The following is a 17,892-nucleotide window of genomic DNA, read 5'->3' on the forward strand; positions in this document are numbered from 1 at the left end:
GCTGGTGTGAACTATTGATTTTCAGAACTTGTATTACAGCAAGACACCCCACTTCTCTGAACCTTGTTGTTTGTGGCAGAGTTGAGTGCCTGAGGCTTCCAGCACAGGCTGGTAATGAGGTGAATGCCTCAGGCTTTTCCAGCTTAGGTGCCAACCAGCACCTTGGAAGTAGTTCATTTCATAATTCTGAGTACTCTCCATTTTCCCATACCTTGGACAGTAAAATGTTTTGGCGATTTTAATTTTTTTAAACACTGCATGTGCTGTTAGTGTGACTAAATTCCCAAAGTCCTGAATTAAAAATAGAAAACAGGTTGTGGTATATGGATCATAAAAATGTGTCTATAAAGACTTTTCAGTCCTGCAGAAATGTGGTTATGACCACTGTCCTACAAAATGAGCTCAATAGTCTAAAAGGAAATTGTTCTCTGCAAATTCATGATTAAATCACTTGCATATTATTTATTTGCTGCAGTACTAGGGATCAATCCCATGGGGTGTCTCACCACTGAACGACACCCTAAGTTGTTTTACTTATTTTTTTTTTTTTAATTTTGGGACAAGGTGTCTCTAAGTTGCACAAGCTGGCCTCAAACTTGTGATCCTCTTGCCTTAGCCTCCAGAGTAGCTGGAATTATAGGTGTGTACCACTGTGCCTGGCTGTTGTTTAATTTTTAATTGAAAATGCTGAACTGAAATCTTTGGACTATCTGCCACAGCATCCAGCCATGGCCACCTTCCTACTAGGGGCCCAACATTTCCAGTTCTCACACAGGTCACACTGCAATGTCATCTTACCTGACACCCCTGATTGGATCTGTGTCCCCATAGTGCTGCCATAGAGCAATTTTGAAAAGTGCAAATCTTGCCAATCCTCTCCTTAAAATCCTTGAATCTGCACGCTCTTGTCCAAAATCTTTAATGTGGCCTGCATACCTGTCCCTGCCTTCCTCCTCACCTTCATCTCCCACCACTTTTCCAGTTGTTCTGCTGTTCAGTCAAGTCTCTTGATTTGCCTTCCATTCAAATCAAGGCTCTGTCATTTACTCTGTGTGTGACCTTGAATAATTAATCACTCTCTGCCTCATTTTTTCAACTGTTCTCAAAAAACACATCTAAAGTGCTTAAAATAGTGCTGGCCACTTAGCCAATGCCCAGTATATGTTGCATATTATATGTACAAGGCTTCTTTTAAACTTTTGAGGCCTTCCTCCATATTCTAGTTTGTTTTGCATATCCCAGTCACTCCCCTCACACCAATTTGCTCTCCTGCAATATCACATCCTGGTAAAAAAATGTTTTCTGTCCCCTCTGCCTCCTGCCATCTCCATCTCCTGTCCCCTCTCCCAATTAATTCAGGCTCAGTCAATCAGTGGACATGTATGACAAGAGAGAATAATTACCGAGAGACTTTCAAAAAGAAAGCTTGTTTCACAAGAGAGAAATATTTTTAAATTTTAATATCTAACAGCTTTAACAGTATTAAAGTTGGCAAATGTAACTTGCTAGAACATAAAATAGTAACTATAAAGGAACCGGTTCATAGTTATTACACTTTCCAAAACACTATCTTCACAACTTCAGATTCTCCTTCCTCAAGTTATTCTAATTTCTCCTAAATCATTGAGTTTACCAAAGAACTTATACATGTAATAATAAAATAATGCCAAGGAAATCATTAAGAAAGAGGAAGACAAAGTGTCTCCATTGAGAACCAGGCAGTGGAGATTGGGGGCCACCTGGGTGGGGATGGGTTCAAATGCTCTTTACCCCAACCAAATATTTAAAAGCTGCAAGAAGGGTCAATAATAATTGGGACTGAGTGAAATTGGAACAATGTCCAGGGACCAGTAATAGGCTATGCTATTCACCTAGTATCCAACCTAGGAGGGGCTCAGTTGGGTTAGCTGGGCCAGGATGATGTTCCCAAAATGTTGTATTCAGTTTGGGTGTCCCAAGAGTCTGATTTTTACCCTTCAGTTGGAGTGGTGCTTGGTACCCCAGAAATGCATACAAAATAAATTATGCAAAGATGCTCATATCATCAAGACTTTGTACAAGCTGAATGAACTTGTACAAATGGAATGAGTTTTGAGATCTCTGGCTATGCTATGCATGCTTTATCAATTTTTACATTCTTTGGAACATTTTTAAAAACCTAGCAGATTAGAGAAAACAACACATTGGATTTGTAATATTCATTGAAATACTTAGAAAACCTGGTCTCAATATCCATGTTTAAATGATCTAGAAAAAAATCTCGCTTGGTAAAATGGAGGATTTGATTTTGACATGAGGAAAAATGTCACTCAAATTTGGTAAATAGTATTTGTGTTTTAATTTTGTTAATTTCTAAAAATATATAAGAAATAATTTCCAAAAAGATTTATAAGCCTTCAGGTGTTTGTATTTTGAAATTGGAAATAAATTTAAATTTATGAAATTAAATAAATGAAATTATAACTGGTAGTGATCAGAAGAATTTGATTCTAAGTATTTATAAATGCTATGTGCAAGAGAATTTGATTAAGTTTCTAAGTGCTGCTTAAATGCTCAGAAGAATGTAGTTTGAGCAATTTGTACATAAACTCACCATTAATCAAAAACTAGGAAACAATGTGGGAAAACCACTGTTTCCTTCCCATCCTCCCCACAGGCCAGCACCTCACTCAGTGTCATCTCCTTTTAAGTGCTTCTGGTTTTAGTTCTCTATCCTAACTTTATTTATTTTTGTTTGTTTAAACAATATGTATTAACTCATTCACTAGAGGGTGATTTAGTGCACTTATGTTGCTTTCTTTTCCATTCTCCTTTTAAAATGTAATTTTAAAAAAGTAAAAGAAAATGATTTTTAGCTTTTCTATAGGTTACAAATGTACCTCTAGATAATACGCTCATGCCACCACTCTTGCTTCATTGAGTTTTCGTTTTTTACTACTTTCCTAACTGTTAAGTGAGGACAGCCCTGGAGTGCTGGCGACTGCATAATAATTAGCTCTCAGAGGACAAAACAGCATTTGCCCATTTCCCCTTGATGCTCCCACTGTTTCCAGTGTTGAGTTACCAGCATAGCATCATAGACAACATGACGTCACCAATCTGATAAGAGCGCCTGTTCCTGCCACCACTGAGTTACTACCCTACACTTTCTTCCACCTTTTCTTCCTCTTCCATCTCCTCTCTCTGGTCAGGTATTTTTTTCTTATTACAATGATAAGATAGGTTATAGTTACAATGTTTTCTGCCACCATAACAACATTTTTACATGTTATTCATTGGTTGATTATAAAAGTTGAAAACCAATAAATAATACTTATGAAATATGCATACTGTTGGCTAAGAAGTGTATTCAGTGATATTCCTTCTCTGTGCTTCAATTTCACAGCTCCTGTACCACTTAAATAACATATTCCTAACATCAAGGTCAAATGGATTCCTTTTTCTTTTTCTTTTCGTTCATCCTTTCTTTTATTTATTTACTTATTTTGGGTTTTTTTTTTTTTTTTTGGCAGTCCTGGGGATTGAACCCAGCACTCTACCAACTGAGCTATATATCCCCAGCCCCTCTTTTCTTTTTTTAATATTAGGGATTAAACCCAGGGACTTTTTAACTGCTGAGCCTCATCCCCAGCCCTTTCTATTTTTTATTTTGAGACAAGGTCTCACTAAGTTGCTGAGAGCCTCCCTAAGTTGCTGAGGCTAGTCTTGAGCTCAAGATCCTCCTGCCTCAGCCTCCCTAGTTGCTGGGATTATAGGTTATGTGCCACCACCACAGGGCTCCTTTTTCTGATTACTCTATTAGTGGCATACATTTATTCTACTTTCTTCATATTTTTTGGATTATAATTTTCACATATGGTCTTTTAAATTTTCTATTTTTATACTTGACCAAAGTGAGGGGCCTTCACCAACTCTGCAAGTATTTCCACACTGTCTACTGCAGAGACTTTCCCTGGCTCTGGAGATTGCCAGCCTCAGCCCCAGCCGTCCCGCTCTCATGGCACCAGGAGCACATCCTTTCATGACTCTCTCAGTGGGATGCAGTTTTCTGGATCCCCTGTCTCACATTTTCCTCTTTTTAAAAATGTACCCATATCCCCTCACTCTCTTTCTCTATCCCCTGGAACCCTCAACCCCACTTTAATAACCTTCTAGAAGCATTATTTAGAAAGCATTTTCTGGACTGCATGTCTGAAAATGTCATTACTGTAATTTCATACTTGGTGTAGCTTCACTATATGTACAACCAGATGCTGTAAATATTTTTTTGCTTCAGAATTTTGGAAGCATTGCTCCATTCTGTTCTTGCCTTCAGGGCTGCTGTGTCACAGTGTGATGCCATGCTAACTTTGGTGTCTTTTTGTTTTCTGAAATTTCCGGAGGATGCATCCGGAGGGAGGTATGGTCTGCTTTTGCTTTGTTTCTTCATGCTGGAGATGGAACTCAGGACTTCCCACATGCTAAGCATGAAGTACTGGGTATTAAGCAGACCATTCAGAATTCTTGTATCTTTTGCTATGTCTTTGACATAACTTGCCCATTCTTTTTGAGGAACTCTTATTATAAGTCAGGTGCTACACTTTCCATGTTTGGCTTCTACTTCATATTTACCAGCTGCATATGTATTTGCTTTATTTTTGGAAAATTCCCCCAATTTACTTCTAATAATCCTATTAATTTCTTTGACAGTCAAAATGTAAACTTTTAGAGTTCTTTTGTATTCTCCATTTGTCCTTCCCAAGACATTATGTGTTAGTAGGTATAAGAGCTTCTTTTATCTCTGAATATATTTCATGAATTTATTTTATGTCTCCTCAGCCTACTTCCTATAGAGTCACTTTTTAAATTTGCATTTTTGTTCACATGGGATTTTAGCCTTTCATTTTTCTACATTTTTTTCAAATATTTTGCCACCCTGACTATCCATTCATACTTAAGAAAAAGAAGTAAGTTGTTTATTCTTGACAGCTGGTACACAGTCTCCCTACTATTGAGGAGGGAGATGTGTTTTGCAGACAGGCTTCTTCACTGAACAGGTCTGATGGGAGCTTCAGTTCCCCCATCTTGCCAATGGGAGTCCTGATGAAATGAAAATTTTTAACTCTCCTCCACTGTTTTAGTTTATTTCTTTAGTAAATAAGCCCTCTGTATTCTTGCCTGAGGTCACTACAAGATTTCTGAGAGTTCTGTGTAGAGAAAGGACTGGTCGTTAGATGGAGAAAGTGGAGGGACACAAGTCCTGCTTTTAGAAATCATTTGAATTGTCCTGTTTTCAGGTTGGCTTCTCACTACTGTCCTGAACTCTTCATGCTGACACTGAGCCCAGATCCTGTTTAGGGACAGGGAGGTCCCTTTATTATTACCCAGCTGCAGGTTTTCTATCATTATTCCTCCTTCTGCTTTTGTTTCACAAAATTCTATAATAAATGCAATCCCACCCATTTACTTTCATTATTATCATTATTATTTTTTGGTGGTGCTGGGAATTGAACCCAGAACCTTCTGTACCCAAGGCAAGCACTCTACTAACTAAGCTATATCTCCAGTCCTACTTTTGTTATTCTTATGGGCTTATTTATTTTAGTACGTTCATTCCTCTACTTGCTGATATCTCGGAAAGATCAGTATGTGGTCAGTCTACCATTTTGAACCTGGAGACCACCTGGCTATTTGAATCTCTTGTTCCCTTAAAAGCACTGTGCCTTTAAACTACCACACATCAATCATGTACTGGAGAGCAGTAATTAAGCAAATGACTAGTATTTCTGCCAAATTTCTACTTTTTTTCTGAAATGCATTACCCAAGATCTGAAGGTGGTTGGGAAGGATCAGCTTTTGAGTCCAACAGAAAACGCTTCTGTGTGATACTTGTTTTATTCACACTAACCACAGGATAACCCATCTGTCTGGTCCAGGTGTCCATTACTTCTGCCACTGGTTTATCACTTGCCTACGATTAAAAAAATAGAGAGAGATTAATTAATTTACAAATAAGGTAAGATAAAAGGATCGAACAGTCAGGTAAAGAAATGATTAGTAAATCTTTTGTAAGTCAGAAGAAGAAATATTTAGGGATATACTGTTCCTTACCTCTTCCAGCGCTTCCCAAAAATCTGAAGTTTTTGCATTCTTGAATTGGAATCTGTCCAAGTAAATCTGTATGTAAAAGATACAAGTACTTTGGAAGTCAGTGCTATCTTTTCAAACTTCTATAATGTGATTTGAAGCCCTACTCACAACTGCTCAATTCTATCTCCATAACACAAAAGCAACCAGAGACAACATTATAAATGAAAGAGCATAGCTATTTTCCAATAAAAGGTATATATGCACACTGATATTTGAATTCTATGTAATTTTCGTATGTCATGAAATATTCTATTTTGATTTTTTTGTAACCATTTTCAAATGTAGAAAGCTTTTTTACTTCATAAACTTAAAAAGTTGGGTGGTAGACTGACTGGATTTGATCTGTGGGCAGTAGTTTGCTGACCTCTGCTCTAAGGAAATAAATGTACAGTCTTTTTAACAATAACAATAATAATAATGATGGATGAAGTGAGGAAATTATTTAAAGAATAAGTCTTTACTCTTCAAATGTTTAAAAAATATGAATCTTTAAAATAGAAGGCTTGGGCTGGGGAGATAGCTCAGTTGGTAGAGTGCTTGCCTCACAAGCACAAGGCCCTGGGTTCAATCCCCAGCACCACAATAAATAAATAAATAAATAAATAAATAAATAAAATAAAACAGAAGGCTCTCTCCCTTTGGATAATTCTGTTCACAAAACCTTTCTCTGTATATGAACTTTCTGATATAGTATGACATAGTCCCAAAGAAAATTCCCAGTCTTCTCCTAATCCCATAACTGCACAGAGCTTGAGGTTCTGCAGGAAACTTTCTGAAGTTTCTTCTGTCCTGCTGTATCACTCTTGTTACTTTCCAGCATTGTACCATTTAAAATGTAGAAGTCTAAGCCTGACATGGTGGTTGCATGCTTGCAATCCCAGAGACTTGGGAGGTTGAGGTAGGAGGATAGCAAGTTTGAGGCCAGCCTTACAATTTAGCAAGGTCCTAAGAAACTTAATGAGACCCTGTTTGAAATAAAGAAAAAGAAAGAAAGGAAGGAATGGTTGGGAATGTGACTCAGTGGTTTAGCACTCTGGGTTCAATCCCTAGTACCCTTCCCCCCACCAAAAAAAAAAAAAAAAAAAAAAAAAACCCTAAAATGCAAAAATCTTAGATATAGAAACTTCTTTCAAAAAAAAAATATTTTTTTTTTTTTTTTTAGTTGTTGTTTCAGTACTGGAATTGAACCCAGGGGTGCTCTACCATGAAACTACATTCTCAGTCCTTTTTATTTTTTATTTTGAAACAGGTCTCTCTAAGTTGCCTAAGCTAGTCTCAAATTTGGGATCCACCTGCCTCCACCTCCTGAGTCTCTGGGATTATAGGTGTGTGCCTTGGAATCTCTGACTCCTTAGGTGTTTGTTCTTCATGGTTAACTTTGCACATATCATTTTCTCTCTAATTGCTATAATTTTCAGTAGGTGCTGTACCTAAGTCACACTATCTTCTAAACTCCTCTTCATTTCAAGCGCAGAGAGATTAAACAAGATTAGTAGAACTCCAGGAAGCCTGGGAAAGCATGAAAGCCCATTTGGAACACGGCCTCCATTTAAGTTCTTTTGATCAATTCACTTCTCAGCACTACCACCAGAGGGCAGGCAAAGGAAAGGAGAAGAAATAATCTATCATTTTTTTTTTTTTTTTTTTTTTTTTTTTAGGTATTGATTCCAGAATATTGCATTAATCATTCATTGTATCTTTTAAAAAATTGTATACTTGGTATGATAGTAATAATTACCATAACAAAGACTATGTGTCAATGACAATTTATATTGACTATCTTCTTAAAATTACTTTAGATTTTATTTGTATTCTCACAGGTCTTGAGCTTAGAAACAGGCAATCTTGAATCTAGAAGGGACTTTACATATTACTTAATACAATACCCACCTTTTTGAGATGAAGAAAACTGCTCTGTTTAACTACCTAAGTGCCTACAAAGGTGAAAATATTTGCCCAAGATTATTGTGAAGAGAATTCTGAATCCTGGATCAGCGTGTGTGAATTTCAAAATGGTGGTTTGTTTTTTTTTTTTTAATTGTAATTTATTGCTTCTCGGGAACTAGAGGCTGAGTGAAAATTTATATACACATTATGTTAAAAGGTCTTAATTTTTATTTTATATGGAATACTGCTTCTGCATATTCTATATTAAGAAATTTCCTTCTTTACTTCAAATAATCACAATGTAGTCATTCCTGTTGAAGTTACACAACAACCTGGGTCACAGTCCCTCATAAGCGGACACTCGTAAACACAAAAGGAAGGAACAGTGTCTCTGTTACTAATATTCCAGGAAGGAAAAGCGCATGAGCACATTGTCCAGCTCAGCCATTCCTGTCTTACCAGGAATACTACTAATACTAGAAGAAAAAGAAAGGACAATGTTTATTTCTTTTCCATAACCACATATCATTACTAATGACCCATAACCTATTATTTTTAATAGATAAATTTCAATGATTTATTTATCAAAAATAGGATTTTCCAGTTAAAGACTTTGCTTTTATTCCCCAAACCATTTAAATATTTTTCTGACTGAGGTTGGATTTGGGGGAGCTTTATGAGTACAAAAGAGAACAGATATCTGTCATCACCTAATTCATCACCACCAGGTTAACTAATGGCAACCTCTTCTGGCAGAGTCAGTATTTATAAGGGAAAGAACTAGAATTCCAATCTAACACACTGGGACTTCTGGACCACATTCATTGTGTGGTGATCACAATCCAAGGAGACTATTGTTCAGGTGCCTGAACTATGTATGTGAAAGAATGTCCCTGTTGGTCTGAGAGCTTACTGAATGTGGCCTATATTGATCATATGCTATTTTTAGATATTAGCTAGTATTTGATGATTGAAAAAAAGGGTAAATACTTCAGTGGTTTTACAAATTCATTCCATAGCACTATAATGGTATGAAAAAATTAGTTATCTATTCATGCTAATTTGTTTTTAGTATTACACATAATCACAGGATAGAGGAAGACTTTTAACTTGAGAAATATTAGTTTGCGACAACTTTTAAAATTAATGATAATAGACATGAGGTTAAAAGAAATGTGTATGATTGAATTATTATATTAGCTATTTGTTTTCAAGAACTTTTTTGACACTGGTCTAAATAAGTGAATAAGAAAGATCAGTTCTAAAGTCAGTCTTTAAAGTCAGCTCTGAAGATACCAAGGATGTGTGGCTTACTAGTAAAAATTTAATTTAGAATGAAAACATTGCAAATGGAATTTTAACTCAATTTTTGAAAATGAAATTTCTTTTTTATTTCTATGTTGAACAATACTATTTATCATAGACTATTCACTCATTCATTCAACAAAAATCTTATGGATCACCTAATATGTGTAACATTTTCTACTGGGCATTGGAGTATATGCAAAGATGTAGAAGACAGAGTACCTCCATAGGGTGTTCACAAGAGAGAAGATGTGATGAAATTTGAGTTTGAGCTGGGCACATTGGCCCAGGAGGTGCAGGCCTGTAATCCCAGCAATTCAGGAGGCAAAGTCAGGAGGATGACAAATTTAAAGCCAGCCTCAACAATTTAGTGAGGCCCTAAGCAACTTAGGAAGACCCTGTCTCATGATAAAAAATAAAAAGTTCCTGGGATGTGGTTCAGTGATTAAATGTCCATCCCCAGGTTCAATCCCTCGTACAAAAAAAAAAAAAAAAAATTGAATTTGAAGCCGATGGAAAAGTTACAAGATGTTCTCATGTGCATGTAAGCTCATGCACATGCTTCTCCCTTTGTATCTTATGTCCACACAGAATATTTTACTAATGAACAAAGGAGTAAAATATAGTAGTCCACTCCCTAAATATTTCCTAAATCTTAGTCTTCTTACTTTAATAATCACTTGGGAATCTTAGTATTGGTCTGAAGGGGACTGTTTCCTTTTGAGGTATCATAGAGAGGGTTAAGTGCCACATGAGAAGACACAGCCATAGTGAAAGCTTTAGGAATGGAGCACTGTCCTGGATAATCACATCCTAAAAAAGATCTGGTACTCCATGCAAGAGTTAGTGGGACCCTGCTCCAACTGTCTTCTGCTTCTGCTTTATGGGCTGGATACCATCAGCACTGCTCCCCCTAACTACCTGGGTTATCACAGTAGGGACTCTGGAGATGGAAGAGAAGGGGTAGGAACAGGTTCCCATTTCTAGGCTGGTAGGGGACCAACCTGCAGATAGGACAGTTAGAGGGACACACTATTATGGCTTTAATAGTACATATTATAAAACACCAACCATGGGACAATTGGATGATGGTATTCAAGAAAAACAAAAGTGAAACCAAATGATCCACTGGAATAATATGCTTAAGTGGGATGTGTGAAAAATTTAAATTTAGAAAATTAATTTTCATTTCTCTTTCCAAAAGGAAGTTGGTCTTCTTTATTTATTGATTCCATAATAAAAATGATATTTATACTGATCACTTTCCAACCCAGTTATAAGGAAAAAGTCTTACATTCACTGTAAGGGAAGACCCTTACAGATTTTACATTAAAAATGTAAATATCATATATATATTTACATATATGATATATATTATATCATATAATATGATATAAATATCATATTACTATCGAATGATTGTGTTCCCCTGAAATTTATATGCTGAACCCAATTCTGGTATTTAGGATGGTATTTAGAAATGGGGCCTTTGGAAGGTACTCAAATTTAGATGAGGTACTGATGAGATTTGTGTTATTATAAAAGACCACAGTGCTTCCTCTCCGTCATGTGAGGCCACTGCAAGAAGGTGGCCATCTGCAAGACAGGAAGAGGACCCTCACTAGAATTGAATTGGCCAGCATCTTGGTCTTGGAGTTCCAGCCTCCAAAACTGGGAGAAAATAAATTTGTGTTGTTTGAGCCCATCAAGACTTATTTGCTATGGCAACCAGAGTTGACTAGCACACATGTAAAGTGTATCAAAGATAACTAAGCTGTTTAAACTTCTCCATGATACTTCAGGTACTTGATAATTATAGATACAATATAGACATTTAACTGGACGTGAAATAACCTTTTATTATGAAATAACCTTTTGCTATATCATTTATCCCTGAGTAAGGAAAGTAAAAAAGGAATTATTCTTAATTGTATTTCTTAACATTCATCAGTCACAGGTCAGTATAGCTTACTTGCAATGCCACTTAAAATAATAAATCATACCTGACATCCTCTTCGAAATTTCTCTGGTGTTATCCAGTCTTCAAGCATTCTAAGAATAGAAGCTCCCTATGATGGGAAAAGAAATGAAACTGATAAATTACAGTTATCACTACTGTGGCTGGTATTTCAATACCATATTCGTGAGATTATTTCTTGAAGATGATTCTGTTAAATCACATGGTTATAGATCTATGATTTTAGGATAAAAGTACCATTTTGCACACCCTAGTATACACATTTCTAAAATAACCAAAAGGTAAAGGAATTGCTAAAATGACCATTATTTCAGTAACTTGAGGTTCAAAGGATCATTGCGCTTCCCCAAATGAACCAGCAGATGGAGCTTTGTAAACGAAAGAAACGGTCAAAAGATCAGGGTCTTCGATGAATGAAGAAATAGTTCAGTGTAAAATTCTGGCAAATTATAAAATATATCTCCATGCAGGAAAAAAAATTATATTTGTGAGAGGGACATAGAGAGTTGAAGATTTATCTTATCTGTTTAATATGGATATATAGTTTAGATTTAAAAAATCTTTGTAAAAGTTGTTTATCTCATTTTTCTTTTGTCTGAAGAATCTGATGAATACCTGTTTTCTACTTTTCTTTCACATGTTATAAGATTAATATTAAGGTGCACTATTTATAAGATTATTAAAGTTTTAAAAAAAATTTTTTTAGTTGTCAATGGACCTTTACTTTAGTTACTTATATGTGGTGCTAAGGATTGAACCCAATACCTCACATATGCTAGGCAAGTGCTCTTTCCGAGCCACGACCCCAGTCCTTAAATTTTTGAATAACTGACTAGAAAAACATTCCTTACCCTACTTAGTAATTTTTACTACAATTTATCAAGCATTTTAAATTGTTTTCATACCTAGTAAGAAGGTTACTATGACATAGAAACATTTATTTATTTCTGACTTAATATCTTAAGCTCCAGGTGTATCTAGAACTCAAGTTATTTGAACTGGTTCTAATTTCTCCCATGGGAGCTAGTGAAATAGGCTGTTAAGTAAATTAGAAATTTTCATTTTAACAGAAGGATAAAAGAATAAAAGAATACTTGATAATATGAAGGAAAAATGAATTAAAGAAGACTAAAAAAAAAAAAAAAGAACACTATGGGAATAATATAAGGAAAGCCAAAACACATGATGCTATAAATTTCAAATACTAAAACATAGTTTTTTCACTCAAGTCAATTTTAATAGTATTTATTTTAATAATTATGATAAAAATAAATAAAACTATACTTTAGGCATCACTTAAAATAACAAGCCTGGTGTTGCATGCCTCTGTAGTCCCAGGCAAGAGGATTGTGAATTCAAACCAGCCTCAGCACTTAAGAAGGCCTTAAGCAGCTTAGGGAGACTGTGTCTCGAAATAAGACAAAAAAGGTTGGCGATGTGACTCAGTGGTTAAGCACCCCTGGGTTCAACACTGGTACAAAAACAAAACAAAACAAAACAAAAAAGCAAAAAAATAAAAATAAAACAACACCACCCAAACCAAAATGTATTAGTTGGCAGTAGCTTTTGAGTACCTTAATGTAGTGGGTAAACCATAGAAGCCAGAGTGGAAAATTATGAAAATAAAGTTTTAAATGATGTGACATATAGGAATGGGCTACATCTGAAGGAAGGACTGTAGGAGATGTTGCGGAAGAGAACCAGTAGCACAAAATTTTGGGTTATGGATTTTCAGCAATGTTTCATAAAAAAGTTTTATTGGATAAGAATTCCTCATTTATAACATGTGAACAGAGTTGTCTAAATTTTATGTAAAAATGGATAAGAATATTTCCATCCAACTGAATTGAATTTAAATGTTTATTGGGAGCATTAAAGGATTCTACTAGAAAAAGTGCCCACATATACGGAATTCTTCATTGACAGATGACTTAGCAGAAAATTAAGATATACTGTCTTTAAAACAATTTAAAATTTGATGTTTAAAGACTAAATGTTCAATTATCAGAATGAAAGAGGGTATAAGAAAAAGTGAAAAGAAAAAAATTTAAACACTGAATTCAAAAATCCTGTGGCAACGTCCAGTTATTATTATCTTGATCCTTAAGCAATCAGATTCTGAAATATAACTGTTAAATGACTACTAATTATAAAAATCAAAATGCTGTTTTCCAGAGCCCACTTGGCATAATCTGACCATTTTTACCATTTTTAGGTATCTACTTGAAAGAAAAGTCAGTAAACAAGAAGATGTTTAGAGAAATGCCATAGCTCACCTTGCTATAGGATATTCCATCAAAAACAGACGTTATTTCATCAGGGGTTGTCACAGTGACAACTATTGGATGTGAAGACATTAAAGAATCATCCTCTTGTACAGGCAATACATCTTCAAGTAATATCTGGTCATGCTGAAATGACAGAATGAGCCAAAGAAATAGAGCACTTCTTTCCAATTGCTTCATATTTTATAATACCATATATAACAAAAGTTGAAAGGAAAATTAACATAAATGACTCAAATTATTTAAAATGAACAGTGGGCCTTCAAATCAATCATGTTTTGCATTGATCGATCTGTACTGATTTCATACCCTTCTTCTATTTATAACTTCTTTGACTTCATTCTCCTATAAACAGGCCAAACAGACATGACATCTTTGAATTCTGTTTCTGCCACTTTTGTGTGACTTTTGGACTACGCCAAACTTTTCAAGTTCCATTGCCACTTCTGTGCAATGGGAATGGTGACATAATTTCATGGATTTGTTCTGAGAATTAAGTGAAGAAGCCGGTCAATCTGCCAAAATTGACGTTCAGTTTTTATTTCCTGTGAATTTGTCATTGGAATTTGAATGACTCATAATTAATAAAAAGAACTAGCTTATTCTTTAGTTCTGATACTCACTTCTCATTTCATATTTCTCAACAAAACAGAGTGGTTGAGAGGTCTAATGGTATAGTCCAACTTTATTGGTTCTAAGCTGTCTTTAAGCAAGTTCCCTCACTCACTAGACAGAGGTAATAATGGCATCTCCTTTGTAGACTTGTGAACAGGATTGAAGATATAATTCATGGTAAGCACTTGACATAGTTCCCGGCATGAAGTGAAAACCTAACACCTTAGCTGCTATTATGATTTTGTTTCTTAAAGAATAAGAATCTGAAATTTAACTTTATTAAGTCCTTAGTAATTTAAAAAATAAGAAACTTTACTGGGCCTACTTAAAATATTTCCCAAAGGGGAACATGGCATATTCATTTACATTTTCTAGTTTTATTGTTTCCATTTATAAAAGGAAAGGTACTGCTGTTGAATGATGACTGCCAGTCAAGATAATTTGTACTTGGATTTTGATTTTTGTACATTTAGGCAGTTTGGGTAAGCAGAAAGAATCCTATTCTCAGCATCTGGAAATTGGACTGCAGTCTTGGCTTCACCGTCTGTTGTCTATGTGATATTGGAAGGTTATATGACCTTCCTGACCCTCAAATTTTTTACTGATAAAATAATGTTCCACGATGCAAATCAAGATTACACTGAGCTTTCATCTCACTCTAGTCAGAATGGAAGCCATCAAGAGTACAAACAAAAACAACAAAAATACAAACAACAGTAAATTCCAGAGAGGATATAGAGAAAAGGGAACACTTTTACACTGTTGGTGGGATTGTAAATTAGTACAACCACTATGGAAATCAGTATGAAGGTTCCTCAAAAGACTAGGCCTGGAATTGCCACAGGACCCAGTTATACCACTCCTTGGTATTCATCCCAAAGAATTAAAGTCATCATACTATAGTGATACATGCAAATTCATTTTTATAGCAGCACAATTCACAATAGCCAAGTCATGGAACTAGCCTAGGTATCTACCAATGGATGAATGGTTTAAGAAAATGTCATACATATACAGAATGAAGTTTATTTAACCACAAAAAAATGAAATAATGTCATTTGCATGAATATGAGTGAAACCTGAGAACGTTATGTTAAATGAAAAAAAACAAATTCAGAAGGTCAAGAGTCACATGTTTTCTCTCACATGTGGAAATTAGAGAGGAAAAGGGAAAAGAAAGATGGAAGGGTTGTGTTTCATAAAAATTGAAGGGAAATCAGTAGAATAAAGGAAAGGGATTGGGGGAGGGAAAAGGGAAATGCTGGGGAACAATATTGACCAAATTATATTGTTCTATTGTGTGCATGTACAGATACGTAACAATGAATCCCACAATTAAGTACAAGTATAATACACCAATAAACAATATGGAAAAGAAAGAAGAAAAAAACCTAGATTACAAAAAAGAAATAAGATTCCACTACTGTGGTACTACAAATTCTCTCTTTTTATCTGACCCCTTCACCAATAAGATCTCAAATTAGGAATGCATTAAGGTCTAAGAATACATTTTATTCATTTTAGGGTCCTGTCTAGTTTTACTAAATGAAGAATGAACAAATGAATGGATGAAGGAATGAATAAACTGAATACATTATACAGTGTGATTAAATTTCTTTGAAATTCAAGAACTGCATAACAAATCCTCCTGGAATTTTATCAGTGTTTTTGAAACACTAAAACTGGAATATCAGACACTATTAAAACATTATAATTTCTTACAACAGTTTGATATAAGAAGGGGATCATATTCCTTTGGGAGAAAGCTGAAGTGATTTTCCATTTATGTAGTTTATTTTCAATAAATTATGAAATCAGCAATTTTCAGTGTAGATGAGTGATTCTCATCTATTTGTGGAAACTTTTTGTCCCTCAGGGGCCACTTGGAAGTACATGAAGACATTTTTGGTTGCCTCAACTGGGGCGAGAGGGGTACTAGCAGTTGGTGGACAGAGACCAGGGATGTATAATACACAGGATAAAGAATTATCTTGCTCCAGATGTCAACAGTCCCATAGCTGAAAAATCATGATGTAGGTTAAACTTTTAAAAGAAGCAATAGTTGTACATTAGATTTTTCACTTTAAAAGTAGGTTAGGGAAATTGCAAGAGCTTCAAGCATTTATATTTTTAGTTTTTCCCAGTAGAGGGCAGTATTCTACATAGAACACAACCTCCTAATTCTCCCACATCTATATGTGTGTGGACACACACTTTCATGGGTACAGATAAGAATACTAACACCATCTAAATATAAATAAAAAGCACAGTTGACTTTTCTAAAACAAAAAAAAAATCTCTAGAGTTTACACAGGTTTTTTGTTCAGGTTCCTCAGGAGCACACTTTATGTTAATAGTTGATACATGTACATTTTGGAAGTTTTTAAGCTAACAATTTAGAGAACAATGTCCTTATTGAACACTGAAGAAAGAGCTGACAGAGAGTTTATATAACTTGCCCAAGGTCACATTTCCCGTCATGCATCTAAGAAATGATGTATACAGGATTTGAACTTGTAGCTAACTATTAAGTTTATTCTTTTATCTCTTCACTACACTATTAGAGCAACCTGCCTAGGGTAAATAGTTTACAAACTAAGACAGACATGTTTCAAAAGGTTAGCACATAGAAATTTCTTGAACACAGGGTTTGGCGTTTTCTATGCTAGCTGTCTTTTTTTTTTTTTTTTACTGCCTCAACATGTGTTATTAAGTGACTCTCTCAAGGATATCTCCAGATTGTGGTGGTCAGTTGCCTTTTAGGGACCAGGGATAGGACTAGAAGTCAACTAGCTCCACATTGGATTTCCCAATTCATACTGCCCTTTATCCCTGACACTGGCCCATTATTTCGCTTCATATGACTAAAATAAGAAATCTAGGATGCATGTGCTCAGGGCTCACCATTTGCCACTCTTTTTCTGCATAGTCTACTCCCAGGAATTCAAAGAAAGAAGCAAATCCTTCATTTAGCCACAAGTCTTCCCACCAGTCCATGGTCACAATATTTCCAAACCACTGAAATGATAAGCATCAAAGATAGAGTTCAATTCTTATTCCTATGGTAGAGGAGTCTAGAAAATTTCAAAACATTTATTTATTCATCTAAATTTTGACACGGTAACAGAGAAGTGGCAAGCAGTTCATTTCTTGCTTTATTTATCTCAATATTTAAATGATATTAAATCCTCCTTATTACTTTTATTTGGATATTACTGAGAATATATAAACTTATAGGAAGGACTGTGTATTTACTAAAGGCAAAATGATTGTTTTAAAGTTTCTTTATGGTTAAATAACATATTAGCACGAAGAATGATTTTCATGTAGGATTTTCTGAGTAAGCTATTTTTTATTTGCTAACTCATAGATAATTTGAATTATTCCTATGATCTTAAGTCTGTTTCAAAAGCAAGTTGACTCAATGCCAATATCCTATGCACACCTGATGTACAAGTTCATGGGCAATCACAGTGGCCACCCTTTGTTGGTTGGATGAGGCTGATTCCTCGGGGTCGTAAAGCAGGTTTGTTTCTCTGTAAGTGACAAGTCCCCAGTTCTCCATGGCACCAGTGCCAAAATCTGGAATAGCAATTTTATCTGTGGAAAAAGAAAGAGTCCAGTGAGAAATACATACTTTCCATTTGTTCATAGCATTTCTAACCAAATTAAGTTCTTCGGATGAATGCTTTG

General features: G+C 35.2%; 1 protein-coding gene across 1 annotated transcript in view; it reads right to left on the reverse strand.

Annotated features, from left to right (window-relative positions):
• The window catches only part of Enpep (glutamyl aminopeptidase), an 82,227-nt gene that overhangs the window by 33,643 nt on the left and 30,692 nt on the right, over positions 1–17,892 (reverse strand). The window contains exons 5-10 of the mRNA XM_047567329.1: positions 17,645–17,799; positions 17,104–17,217; positions 13,576–13,710; positions 11,325–11,390; positions 6,091–6,156; positions 5,802–5,950 (exon numbers count right to left, since the gene is read on the reverse strand). Coding sequence (XP_047423285.1) covers positions 5,802–5,950; positions 6,091–6,156; positions 11,325–11,390; positions 13,576–13,710; positions 17,104–17,217; positions 17,645–17,799 — 685 coding nt within the window. The remainder of the gene's footprint in view (positions 1–5,801; positions 5,951–6,090; positions 6,157–11,324; positions 11,391–13,575; positions 13,711–17,103; positions 17,218–17,644; positions 17,800–17,892) is intronic.

The sequence above is a fragment of the Sciurus carolinensis genome, chromosome 10, assembly GCF_902686445.1.
Source record: "Sciurus carolinensis chromosome 10, mSciCar1.2, whole genome shotgun sequence".
Taxonomy (NCBI): domain Eukaryota; kingdom Metazoa; phylum Chordata; class Mammalia; order Rodentia; family Sciuridae; genus Sciurus; species Sciurus carolinensis.